Here is a 14,743-nt window from a genome sequence, read left to right on the forward strand (position 1 = left end):
GACCTAAAAGTAAAGTTGACAAATTGGCCTGGAGTTTCCTCCATGTGTGCAACCCAGGAGTTAAGATGTGAAAATGTGCCCATTTTACCAATGCCAAATCAAGCCTAGGTATCCTCCCAATCTTATAAGAATACACCTAATCTTAAGAAAGATGCATATCAGGGTGAACAATTCTAAGGAAAGCATTGGACCTACACCATATATTTCGACTTTAGGTATGAAAATTTAAGTTTCAACTCATTTCACTAACATTCACGCACATCAAAGCGTTTTTGGAACCTGCAATCGGGGAAGCGTTTCAATTTTTTACATGACTTACACTTATGCCATAAAAGTCTCAGTGAGAATAAATTTTTAAAGAAGTTCGAAGAATTGCAATAAAACACCAGAAGAATTCTTTTCTTTTCTGCTGCGCCTGCAAGTCTGGCCACAATTTTAAGAGATCCACGACCAAGTGCGGTTGGAGGATACTTGCATTTGAGGGCAGTGGGTGTGGTCAGTTCTGTGGGCTGGGATTTGTTTGGCAGAAGGATTTGATGACTGGATGTAAGAGATCGAGGAGTCACTGGCATATTGTACTTATGTGTGTAACTCACTTATGCGACCTTTTAAGCCACCTAATTGGTTTGTATCCAAATTCACGTTTTTCTGGGTACAAAAGTGGAGGAAACACCCGGCCTTAGAATATTATGATATTAACTACATTTTTGGACAAATTATTGCAAAATGACCATGAATCTTCCAGCGTGATTGCCAAACAGTATCAAGAACATGGAGTATGCCAATAGCCATCATCAGCACATGGAACAGAAACACAAAACTTCACATGAAACTTAAAAGGGGTGCACTGCAGATTCACTAGAATGATACCAGGGCTTAGAGGGTTAAATTATGAAGGCAGGTTACATAAATGTGGCTGAGACAAAGATCGATAGATTTTTTTTAGGTAAGGATATCACAGGATATGGAACAAAGGCCGATACATGCAGTTGAGATGTAGATCAACCAATGATTGCATGGTGGAGGATGTTCAAGGGGCTGAATGGCTTATTGATGTTCCTAATATTTCTATTAAACAGAATGTGCTATAAAGAATAGAAGATAGTATTATTGCTTTAGATAAATACAATCTTATTTCAGAGGAGGTAATGCAATCAAATCCATTTAAATCTTTACTAGATTAAGCAGCATTCAGCACGAAGTTCAGAATGGTTTGCTCTCACAAGCATTCCTACTACATTTGTGCTACTTTTCCTCCTCGCCTTTAGGGGCAAACCACAGTAACTGAAGCTTCCTGAAACAATCATCAACACCATTTTTTGTGAACAATGGATGTTGCAATTACATTGTACATCTTACATTAGGTTGCCAATAGGAAACAAAGGCCCTAATTTTGTTGCAGGCACTGTCAGCGCTTGCTGTCATTACTCCTCTGAAACTGACATAAACTTCAGGAGTCCACCCATGCAGTTAAATGCAGTAATCCAGAAATTGCTGTCATTGATTCTATGCTTCGCTGTTGAAGTCCCTCCAGACTGCAATGAAGTGGAAATCACTGAACTGATATGTTGCCCTTTTTACATTGTAATAACCCTCAAAAAAGTTACACCTTTTTGAAAGACTGGCTTCTACCAGTGTACTAAATTCATCATTACTACTGAAAAGCCTCACAGTCCCTGAAAAACTAATTTTATATTTGTGGAATGTCAAATTTCTCCATTATGCCAAAAAAATTCATTTTTAAACTTTTAAAAAAAAAGTTTGTTTATGCTATTTCAACTTCTACCTTAATTCCATGTGTATGTCCCAATCATTTATTTTGCTCCTCGTAAAATTTTTTAATTAGAAGTTAAAAATTCAATTCATTTTACTTCCTGGCTTTCTGTCTAAGAATACTGTCTAAGAATAATGTGATTGGCTGCTTAGCCTGCTTGATGACTTCACCGTTGCCGGACACCTGGAGAGCTCCTCGACATGGCGCCAGATTCAAATGACATCGGGAAAGGAGAATTCCATTCCACAGAGATTGCTAGATCTTTATGGGCAGCTTTTATCAGGGTCAGTAGTGAGAACCATTGCTTTGCCACTGACTGTGACATCCAGGCCAATGTTTGCCATCTGCCCCTTTGGTCGGAATTGAGTGCACTTAAAATGACACAAATTATAGTGCCCAGTATAAATGTAGCTAACACACATTTTGGAAGTTTAACAACACTCAGGTAGTCTATTTGATTATTCATCATTCCACTCTAACTGTATGATAGGCATCAAAGAATGACAGCAAGTAGGCAACTATGCAGGCTGGCAGGAGCAAGTTCATTAGGTATCATCTGACCAGCCTATTGCTAGAGCTCGTGTGTTCAGCATGGTTATGATGACTTTCTATAGAAATCGTGCTGGCAATCAGAATCCAGAGTAGCTCAGGCACATATGCATACATTCCTGTCTTTCCCTTCCTCACATCAAAGTAACGCAGCAAGATAACCAAGCTGCTAGTGGTGCAATATAATTGGAACATTAAATAATAATGGCTTAATTGATATAGTCTGATATTCTCATAGAACCATCAGAAAAAACAAATTTCCCACTATTACAGTTCTAACATTAAAAGGCCAGGAAAAGGCCCACCAAACCCACTCATGTTGTCAACTGTCCAATCTTGCATATCATTCATCTACTCCCTGATCATACTATCTCCTGCAAGAGGCACAAAGGAGGAAAAAATACCTTTGAACAATTCAGGAAGAACTACTCTCTCACTTTCCAAGCACTTCAGGAGACCATACTGCCCACAATTCCTACGCAATCTCAAACAACGAGTAACTTACCTCAGAAATGGAAATATTTTCTCTCTAAGGAATTTGTCAAGTTCTCTTTTAAAGAACGTAGCAATGGAATACTCAGCGCATCTCAGCAATTGTTTCAGAGGGACAGGAGTGCTTTCCAAAAAGAAATACCTCCTGGAATCTAACCTATCTCTTGGCATATAGCTTTAGAAGCACAATCTCTAGCTGGCCAGCCCTATTCATTTCAAATAACCGATCAAAATGGATCCCTTCATCATTTAAAAGACTTCAATGCTATCCCCTCTAAAACTACAAGGTTAATATCTCAATCTTTGGAGACAGTCCTTGGAACTAAGAGCTCAAAATAGCTGCAGATTTTTCACCGAACATCATAAATGTACATATAATTTTTTTTTTAAATTTCCAAAATATACTTTATTCATAAAAATCTGTAAAAAATACATTCCCAAACAATTTAAAACAGCATCAAGTCATAAAATACAAACATTGCAAGGCAGATCAGTTTTCTTCAATACAATCATGATTTGCCTCACAACCCTTCCATTTCACATTTGTCATGCCATATACATTTTTACATTTTACAGCACACAAAATTTTCCCGATACAATTTGAGGGGTTTCCCATGGATCCAGCCCCTCAGTTCAGCTTGGTGGGGGGACCTTACACTGTGGTCTTTCCCCATTGAGCCTTTGCTGCGGCTGCCCCAAGCTTTAGTGCGTCCCTCAGCACGTAGTCCTGGACCTTGGAATGTGCCAGTCTGCAACATTCGGTGGTGGACAACTCTTTGCGCTGGAAGACCAGCAAGTTTCGGGCAGACCAAAGGGCGTCTTTCACCGAATTGATAGTCCTCCAGCAGCAGTTGATGTTTGTCTCGGTGTGCGTCCCTGGGAACACACCGTAGAGCACAGACTCCTGTGTTACAGAGCTGCTTGGGATGAACCTCGACAAAAACCACTTTCCGCACCTGCTTTGCAAAGACACATTCCAGGAGGAGGTGGGCAACCATCTCTTCCCCACCACAGCCACCGCGGGGGCATTGCGCGGAGGGGGCGAGACTTCGGGCGTGCAGGAAGGATCTGACAGGGAGGGCCCTTCTCACCACCAGCCAAGCTACATCTTGGTGCTTGTTTGAAAGTTCTGGTGATGAGGCATTCCGCCAAATGACTTTGGCGGTCTGCTCGGGGAACCATCCGACAGGATCCCCCGTCTCCTTTTCCTGTAGGGCCTTGAGGACATTCCGTGCAGACCACTGCCTGATGGACCGGTGGTCAAAGGTGTTTTCCCACAGAAACTGCTCCACGAAGGATAGGTGGTACGGCACGGTCCAAATGCATGGAGCGTTCCGCGGCAATGTGACCAGGCCCATCCTTCGCAACACCGGGGACAGATAGAACCTCAGCACGTAGTGACACTTGGAGTTTGTGTACTGGAGGTCGACACACAGCTTGATGCAGCTGCACACGAAGGTAGTCATCAGGATGAGGGCCACGTTGGGTACATTTTTCCAGCCCTTATCCAGAGATTTGAACACCGTGTCCCTCCGGACCCAGTCCATTTTAGATCCCCAGATGAAGCGGAAAATGGCTCGGGTGACCGCCACAGCGCAGGAGTGAGGTATGGGCCAGGCCTGCGCCACGTACAGCAACCACGTGAGTGCCTCGCACCTGATGACCAGGTTCTTACCCACAATGGAGAGAGATCGCTGCCCCCACATGCTCAACTTTTGTTGTACCTTGGCTACTCACTCCTCCCAGGTTTTGGTGCACGCCCCGGCCCTTCCGAACCATATCCCCAGCACCTTCAGGTAGTCTGACCTGACAGTAAAGGGGACAAAGGATCGGTCAGCCCAGTTCCCAAAGAACATGGCCTCGCTCTTGCCGTGGTTAACTTTGGCTCCCGAGGCCAGTTCGAATTGGTTGCAGATGTTCATCAGTCTGTGCACGGACAGCGGATCCGAACAGAAGACGGCGACGTCATCCATGTACAGGGAGGTTTTAATCTGAGTGCCTCCGCTGCCTGGAGTTGTCACCCCTCTTATGCTCGCATCCTTCCTAATAGACTCAGCAAAGGATTCAATACAGCAAACAAACAAGACCGGGGAGAGAGGACAGCCCTGTCTGACTCCAGATTGGATCGGGAAACTTTCCGATTCCCACCCATTGATTGAGACTATAATGTGCCAATTGTGAAGTTAGACAGCGTTAACGATGAGCAATGGCTCAGGGAGAACTAAACTACTGAGTCACACTGGACTCACCCTTTTTAAGTAAGTGAACCTAGTAAGTTTCAGTAACATTCCTGAAGGAACTAAAACTATACCTGTGGCAATGGTAATACCCACCACAGGAAAAACATGGTTCTGAGAGTGGCTCCTGATTGGACATCTGTCACTCCAGTTGTAATCACCATTTCCCTCTGATGCAGCTCATGTCAATGGCCAATTAAGTATAGAGCAGAATACATATCTTCAACAGACCTCAGACCCTCTCTAATATCTTCCTGCTCTGCAGTAATTTGACAAGCTGGTAAATGCTGTCAGCACTAGCCTAACTCTGGGTGACTCATAAGAAGCACCAATAAAGCAGGGGAAAGTGCTTTTAGTCCTGAAATAACATAAGTTTTAGACAAACAGAACTGTGATAATCTGGTGAATTTCCACTGATTCAGCAAGATGAAATCATCAGCCATATGAAGAACAGAAACTCAAAACAGTATTACTTGATCTCAATTATATTCTATAGGGTACAGTACTTCAAAAAGAAACTTCATGTACAGCAACAGAAACTGCATTTGTGTAGATTTAACATTTTTAGAGACTTAGAAAACTAAAACTGATTTAGCTGCAAGGGGAAAAGTAAGTACAAAAGACTACATTTTGTTTGGGCATAAAACACTGCTTTCAAAGATCTGAGGTGCCAAGAGCAAGTGGTGACAGCTCATTGGTACTGTATTTCAATACTTTGTAGTTGGGGTTTCACCCATAATCCCTCAAATGCCAAGTTCTCCATCTTGGCCTTGACATCAAATTGAGGAATGGAGCAGGGGCTTGAGTGCTTCTCCACAGTGGAGGAGAGAATATATAAGTAGGCAAAGTCACTTTGGGTCACAGTTACACCTTCCAGTGTTTGGTTCGTAGGAACGTAGCAACAGGAGTAGGCATTCACCCCCTTGAACTTGTTCAATCAGTACGGTTGATCATTTACACTCCTTTGCTTCATTTCCCTTGATATCCTTACCAACAAAAATCTATCAATTTTAGTCCTGAACATTTCCATGCACCCAGCATTCACAGCCATTTGGGATCGAGTGTGCAGGATTCGTGTGAAAGTGCACCCTGATTTCACTCCTAAATGGCTGTACTCTAATTTTAAGATTGCCACACCAGAGGAAATGGTTTCTCTTTATCTACTTGTGATGGCCACGTGATGAGGGGTTTGGGTGGTCCTCACTGTTCAACTCCTAATTGACCACAGCAAGTGTTTTTGTTACTGGGGTTTTTACCCCTTTACTTTTATCTGTCAAATAAACAGACAGTGACAGGTTGTCTTGTAGGTTTAAAACAGAAGATAATTATTTACTGAGCAATATTCACTCCTGAAATGGTTGCAACTGCACCCATATTCACTTGCATGCACACACACACAAGAGATAGAGAGGAAAAGAGGTAAGGGGTTTGAGCTGAGGGAGGTTTTCTGGGTTCATGGTAACCTGTTGAATCTTGGAGGTCAATTTCTTCTTTAAAATTGCAGGGGTATATGTACACAATTCTTTAAAGGTGGTAGGACAAGTTGAGAATGCCATTAAAAAAGCATGCGAGATCCTTGGCTTTATAAACAGAGGCATAGAGTACAAATGCAAGGAAGTTATGCTACACATTTAAAAGTCACTGTTTAGGTCTCAGTGGAGTATTGTGTCCAATTTTGGGCATTATACTTTAAGAAGGATGTCAAGACCTTAGAGAGGGGGACAGAGAAGACTGACTACAATGGTACAGGAATGAGAAACTTCAATTATATGGAGAGACTAAAGAAGCTGGGATTGCTCTCCTGAGAACAGAGAAGTTTAAAGGGAGGTTTAAATAAGGAAAATTGTTTCCAGTGGCAGAGTTGGTAACCAGATTTAAGATAATTGGCAAAAGGGGGAGATAAGGAGAATTATTTTTTCTGTAGCGAGTTGCTATAATCTGGAACGCACTGCCTGAAAGGGTGGTGGAAGCAGATTCAATAGTAACTTTCAAAAGGGGATTAGATATATATTTTAAGGGGAAAAATTTGCATGGCTATGGGAAAAGGGCACGGGAATGAGACTAATTAGATTGATCTTTCTAAGAGCCAGCACTGGGCCAGATGATCAGCTTCTGTAGTGCATCATTCCATGAAAACTGAAAAGGCTGCAGGTTTACAGGAACAATACATCTTGATTCCAGCTTGAATGCAAAAACGTGATCCTTTTTTTTTTATGTTGCATTTACACTACCGAACAGACTTAAGAAGCGGTTATGCAATTTTGCCTCAGAGAACCATGCTATTAATGTTGCCCATGTGGATATTATGGGGCATTTGGTTGGAATTTGAAATATTGTTTTTACCCGAGCCTGCTCAATGACCATTGAGTGAGAAAGCTGCTTCTCTGTCCTGAACAGGAGGGTGAGCCCCTCAGCCAATCAATGACAACAAACCTGGCCGCCTCCACTGCCAGTGGCAGTTTTCTTATAGTCATCAGCAGCACCGTCACAAGCACCTGTGGAAACTAGCTTACTCTGCAGGGCTCGAGCGCTCTATGTGGCCTTTCAATTGGATGGCAGGCCTACTGCTGTCTGAGTTTTCATTGACAATACTGTATGAAAGTAAATACAGCACTAGGCTAGCAATGAAGCAAATCCATTATTGGATTAGCAGATGCAGGTGGCTCAAACAAAAGCACTAGTTAAAGGATTCCTTTTGCAATAGGTAAGCCAGGACTCTGACCCTTTGTGATGACTGAATGGGCTTTTCCATAACTACATGACGTATAGCTAGCGCGATTGATTAGGCACCCACAGCTTTCTCTCATTGCCACACAGTACAATAGGGTCTAAGGCATTCAACTGGATGGATTTGCAGTCATTATTATAGAATACAAACACATCAAGAGATGGTGCGACTAACCACATTTTACACCCAATCGGTATATGTACGTTATCAGCCGTTTCTAGTCAGCTGTGAACAGATGAAGGAAGTGTTTTGCTTGCCACGGGTGTCCTCCCATTAAGAGGCTTTTATTGTTCTTCTAAATCATCATGCTTCCAGAGTTTGCGCTGAGTCAACAGGATCAGCACATGGTTAGCACAATAAATCTGGCAACTACATCTGAAAAGTTTCAGCCATATCAATCAGGATCTGAGATTTTATGCCGAAGGATACTCAGGACAAACAAAAGAAACCTGATACATGGGCCCCTCATTTCTCAGGACAGGCAAAGTTCACCTTTTGTGCGTTTTGGCAAGGTCAGGACTGATTTTTTCTGATTTTCAGTCTCCATTAGTTAGTTCCCTTAGGCTGAAGCTTGGGAGTGTCAGAAACCCAAATATTTGGTACCATGAAACCAAGGTCCTGAACCCTCAAAGTTCAGCAATTTGTTTAGTCATCCTTTTTAACTTCTATGTCATTAAATTTGCAGTTTTTTTGTTGTAAACATCATCTCCTGCCAGAGATTGGTGGTGCAGTCACCATACAGGCAATGACCAAATCCAACAAGAGAGAATTTAAGCATCTCCCCTGGATGTTCAACAGCATTACCATCATTGAAACCCCCACCATCAATATCCAAGGTTGGCGGGGTGGGGGCTCTCCATTGATCAGAAACATAACTGGACCAACCTTATAAATGCTGTGGTTGCGAGAGCAGGTCCAGGCCACCATCTACAAGACACAAGTCAGGAGTGTGATGGAATACTCTTCACTTGCCTCTCCAGCTCCAACAACACTCAAGAAGCTCGACACCATCCAGGACAAAGCAGCCCACTTGATCGGCACCCCATCCATCACCTTAAACATTCACTCCCTCCACCACTGGCCCACAATGGCAGCAGTACGTACCATCTGCAAGATGCACTGCAGCAGCTCACCAAGACTTCTTTGTCAGAATCTTCCAAACCTGTGACTTCTACCATTTAGAAGGATAAGGGCAGCAGACGCATGTGACACCACCACTTGCAAGTTCCCCTCTAAACCACACGCCCATCCTGAGTTGGAACCATAGCGACCTTCCTTTACTGTCGCTGGGTCAACAACTTGGAACTTTCTTCCTAACAGCACTTCCTAACAACAACCTACACCAGAGGGACTGTAGTGGTTCAAGAAGGCAGCTCACCACTACCTCCTAAAGGGCAATTAGGGATGGGCAACAAATGCTGGCCTTGCCAGCGATATCCACATCCCATGAATGAATAATAAAGTCATTTTAAATGTCACTTCACTTTCAGGCAAACATTATTTGGGTGATTTGGATTGTGCCTTGTGTTCAAAGGTTGGTGCCAAATGGGATAGTGCTTGAATAATTCTTTTCAAAAAAGCAAAAGCCACCATTCAATTATCAGTCCTTACTTAAGTGTGTACTCTTAGTTCTGTATAACCGCAAACCGCCCCAACAGCTGTGCAAGAGTCAAGACCTTACATTTCACACACTTCTGCATTGATGGTGTAATTTGCCACTTGTCACATGATGACCAACAGTAGATCCACAGCTGATGCCCTGAGGCTGGGCAGGCAAAGAAATTATTTTTAACACACAGAAAGCCTTAATTTTATTTGTTTCAAGATTAGATTATGTCACCTGTTATTCAGTTAGGAACAATAAAGGGAGACAAAACGTCTAGTTTATCAATAATCTGTAATTGCAATGAGCAATATGGCTCCTCATTTAAATGGGGATGGGAAGGATAGGATAGAGGAGTGGGACATGCATTCTTAACCATTTCCATTCTCTGAAGATTTCAAATGCAATATTCTATCCCATAATACAAATTCCAAAAATATGGCCCACTCCAAATATTTTACAAACCCCATCTGCAGTAAAACTTTTATAAATTTGCCCTTAGGATGTGGGAGTAAAACATGGTGATGGGCTACCACCTTGAACTTCGTAGCACCTGTTTTACAACTGCTCGGCCACTTCAGATGGCAATAATTCACATATAAACTGGACTGGGTGGCAGTTTCCTTCCCTGAAGGGAATAAGTTGCATTTTTATTACAAAATAAATATGTCGCATTTCATTTCAATGAATTTTGAACTCATGACCTCTTTATCTGCGAACGGTACCATAACCAATATATTACCGAACCCATTTCTTTTAACCCAACATGTTCTAAAACATACATGTTAAATAACATTTAATTGAACAGGATTATTTGCAAGATCTGCTTATATGTAAACATTATACCATCAGTGGTTAGCTTCATAGCTGCCATCATGCCCATTTCATTTATACACACTTTCAGAAGGAATTCTTACCTCTCTCCCTCTAAAATGCTTCTTAAAACCTACCTCTTTGACCAAGCTTTTTGTCATCTGTCCTAATCTTCCTTTAAGATGCTCCTCAAAATCTACCACTTTGACCAAGCTTTTGTCCTAATATCTCTTATGGGGCTCAATGTCAAATTTTGTTTGATAACGCTCCAGAGAAGTGCCTCGAGATATTTAACTTTGTTAAAGATACTATATAAATTCAAGCATCGGGCAACAACAAATAGATGAGAACAGGTGATTTAAGCAATCTATCTTTTTGGCTTAATTGACATCTTCTTTACATGCTACGAAATTAAGTAAACAGCATCCTATTTTGTGCACGTTGGAGTGCTACCAATATTTAAATCTTGATTTGTGAGTGCAAAGTTATGAAATGCATTTACTAATAGCCATGTTACTCAAGTATCAAAAACATTTACTGCATCGAGTTGCCAACTTTATAGTGATTTACTGTGTAAATGTAGTACTTAGAATTCTATATCAAAGATACATGAAAGAACTGACTCCCTGTAATATGAAGAGGATGTTTTTTCTGACTTGACTCCTTTGTGAGAAGTGAAGACCCGAGGCCATGTATTACATATTACAAGCAGTGATTACAGCAGGTGCAACACCTAAGGGGCACTTCCATATAGAGATGCACTCATTAAGTCTGGAAGAAGAAAGGAAGCTTGTGCATTAAGTTTGCTGTTCCACCACCTGTTTTGTATGCATGCATACACACAATTGCATGCATATGTTCTCCTGGCGTACTCATGTTTCAGTTTGCAATCTGAGCCAGATTCAGATCCAAAAGAATAAGAAAACCACGTGTAGTGAGGAATCTATGCAATCCCCAAGATTTTCTTTACCTTTTGAGAGGTCAGTTTAGAAGTAACAATCAAAAATTAACAGTAAATCCACCTTGTTGAAACAAAAAGAATTTTAAAATTTGGCTTAGAACAGCACAACACATTGGTGGATTAATGCACTGTATCACAGACTAGAATCTTGTCACTAGCGGTAGATGTGCTGTGTGCTCTAGGTGCAGAAAAATTGTAAGCCTTGATAATCATGTTGGGCTATGCAGGGTTTGGAGGGAGAGAAGAGGTGTATTATATTATCCCTACATTATTCCTCACAGGGTCAGTGTGCACTTTCTCACTTTAAAGTACAGAGATATCCCCAATTCCTCTAACCTTCTGAAGTGATTGGCCACAACACCCACAAGCTCTCCGATGCGATTCTCATTTGCCGGCTGCATTTTATGAAGGCACACAATGAGGTCTTTATTATCCTTCGTGTGGAACACAACAAGCTGATCCTTTCCTGTCGACACACTCACTCCAGTAACCTGCAGAGGGGGGAAAAATGCAACATTGTCACCTAACTTACTGCACATACATTTCTGTGCTAAGTCAAATGCTTAGCGCTTTATCAGAAATAGACAATTCATTATATGATTTTACTGCACAAAGAAATCTGACCCATTGTGTCACTAGCTCTCTGAAAGAACTATCCACACTGTCCCATTCCCTTGATATGTCCCCAAAAGAATCACAGAATATTACATTGATTTCTCTTTTTAAAAAGCTCTAAACCATTACATGGAATCATAATCAAACCATATCTCCTATTTGAATAGCAGAAGCTGGGGACATGATGGCAAGGGAATTATTGTACTGACGTAAATGTAGGCCACAGTGCAAGCTTGAGCCGTCCTGCAGGAGAAAAAGAAACCTGCACAGAATCTGCATCTCCTTCTTTGGCCTCCTTATCTCAAGAGACAATGGATAAGCACCTGGAGGTGGTCAGTGGTTTGTGGAGCAGCGCCTGGAGTGGCTATAAAGGCCAATTTTAGAGTGACAGGCTCTTCCACAGGTGCTGCAGAAAAATTTGTTTGTCGGGGCTGTTACACAGTTGGCTCTCCCCTTGCGCTTTTGTCTTTTTTCCTGTCAACTGCTAAGTCTCTTCGACTCGCCACACTTTAGCCCCGCCTTTATGGCTGCCCGCCAGCTCCTATGTAAACATTTATTTAGCTTTTTTTTAAAAAAAGTGTGACCTATATACAAGTTAATATGGTAATAAGACTGACAGGGTAATGGGGCTGAATTACCAAAATGAATTGAGATAACATTGTTACTGTCTAGCAACATTAGCTGCTCCAAAGCTAAACACAAGGAGGTGCAAGGGCGACCTGGCCACAGCCTGGTAACTCAGCACATGTCTAGCAGAAAATCACAAACACCCATGCTCAAGAGATTGTTGCATTAGTACAGTGTGCTACTTCACATCATATCCCCATGGTAATGAACTAAATTAATCAAGAAATGGAGAAGCTACGTATCACAGAGGAGCAAGTTAGCAGTTACATGCTGTGCTGTGTGGTTGCAAATTATCAACAGGGATTTTTGACATGGAAAATTTAAAATTTTAAAATTATTTTTATGAGGGTTTAAAATAATGTAGACACATTTACTTGAGCTTCTTGTTGCTTTTGGTTTTGCTACTTTGTGATTTTTTTCAAGAAAAGTTGAAGAGTGACAGCAGCGCTATGATACTGGGTATCACAGCACAACTTGTGATCGTTGAAAGCAGCACTGCATAAGTGTCATCACACTGTTGCTATTGTAAAAAGTGCTGCTAATGCTTACAGTGAATATTAGATTACTAAAATCCCAAAGTTTGATAGTAGCTAAACAGACATTAATCCGGTTTAAAACTTTTAAATTACAATACTGGTTAAATTTCAAGAGGTACCACACCTGTTTCAAAAGGAATCGTGTCTATTCATCGACAGAGAGGCAGAGTATATGGTCATGCAGGTTTTATTTTGAAATAGTCATCTCCAAGCTGAAGTACAAGGTGAATCAGCCCTCCATACCTTAACACACACACCTGCCAGTCAGAGCATTGTCCATTCTTACTGATTCAGTCACAGGAGTCTTTGGGGTGTGTGTCACTCTCAAACCGGTACTCAGCTTTCGAGACTGCTGAGTGTGACAACACCTTGAACGAGTGCAGTCCAGACCTCGGCACCAATGGGCAAGGGACTGCACAGAAGGGAGCAGCAGATTATAGAAATGCAGGTGTTATAGATGATTCCATATTGAGGGAGACAGACAGGCTTTTTTCTGTAACTGTTATTGTGAGCCCTCGCATGGTGTGTTGCCCCCGGTGCCAGGGTAAAGGACATTATGGGAAGGGTGTAGGATATTCTGCAGGGGGAAGGAGGCGAGCCAGAAGTTGTGGCACACGTTGGTACCAACAACATAGCAAGGGCTGGTATTGAGGTCCTACAGTCAGATTTTATGGTGCTAGGCATAGGACCTTGAAGATAGTAACCTGTGGATTTTTCCCAGTGCCACGCACTAGTGAGAGTAGAAATAGGAAGACAGGGAGGATCAATGCATGGCTTGAAGCATGGTGCAGGAGAGAGGGCTTCAGAATCTTGGGGCATTTGCACCCGTCATGGTGCAGAAGGTGCCGATTCAAAAGGGACGGGTTGCACCTCAACAGGACTGGGACCAATGCCCTCGCGGGGTGATTCACTAGTTTAAACTGAATTGGCGTGTGATGGACAGCAGCATATAGAAGAAAAGAGGAATAAGATGCATAATGTGAGTGTTGGACAGTATTAACGAAGTTATAGCAGGACATTTAGAAAAAAATCAAGGTAATCAGGCAGAGTCAACATGGTTTTTGAAAGGGAAATCATGTTTCACAAATATATTGGAGTTCTTTGAAGAAATAACATGTGCTGTTGATAAAGGGGAACCGGCAGATGTACTGTACTTAAATTTCCAGAAGCCATTTGATAAGGTGCCACATCAAATGTTATTGTGGAACGGAGATAGCAGAAGGGCTTGCCATAATCTTCCAACCTTCCCTAGATATGGAGGAGGTGCCAGAGGATTGGAGTGTGGCAAATATCACACCCTTATTCAGGAAAGGGTGTAAAGACTTTCTTAGTAACTACAGCATGGTCAGTTTAACATCTATGGTGGGTAAGGTTTTAGAAACAATAATCAGGGAAATAAATCAACTGATACATGGAGAGGTTTGAATTAATTAGGGAGAGACAGCACGGATTTGTAAAAAGCAGATCGTGCTTGACTAATCTAATTGAATTTTTTGATGAAATAACAGAGAAGGTTGATGAAGGGAAAACGATGGATGTCACCTATATGGATTTTAAGAAAGCGCTTGATAAAGTACCATATAAAAGGCTGGTTAATAAACCTGAAGCTCATGGAATAGGGGGGTCAGTATCCAGTTGAATAAAAAAATGGCTTAAGGACTGAAAACAGCAAGTTATGATAAATGGCTGTTTTTCAGACTGGTAGATGGTAGACAGTAGTGTTCCCCAACAGTCAGTGCTAGAACTTCTGTTTTTTTTTGAAGTAGATAAATGACTTGGATCTTGGAATGCAGAATAAAATTTCAAAA

General features: G+C 41.8%; 1 protein-coding gene across 1 annotated transcript in view; it reads right to left on the reverse strand.

Moving 5' to 3' along the window:
• LOC137348057 (unconventional myosin-Id-like) overlaps positions 1-14,743 on the reverse strand; it is a 552,237-nt gene that overhangs the window by 150,772 nt on the left and 386,722 nt on the right. The window contains exon 21 of the mRNA XM_068013182.1: positions 11,494-11,648. Within this exon, the coding sequence (XP_067869283.1) occupies positions 11,494-11,648 (155 nt within the window). The remainder of the gene's footprint in view (positions 1-11,493; positions 11,649-14,743) is intronic.

This window comes from Heterodontus francisci, chromosome 33 (genome assembly GCF_036365525.1).
Source record: "Heterodontus francisci isolate sHetFra1 chromosome 33, sHetFra1.hap1, whole genome shotgun sequence".
NCBI classification, from domain to species: Eukaryota; Metazoa; Chordata; class Chondrichthyes; order Heterodontiformes; family Heterodontidae; genus Heterodontus; species Heterodontus francisci.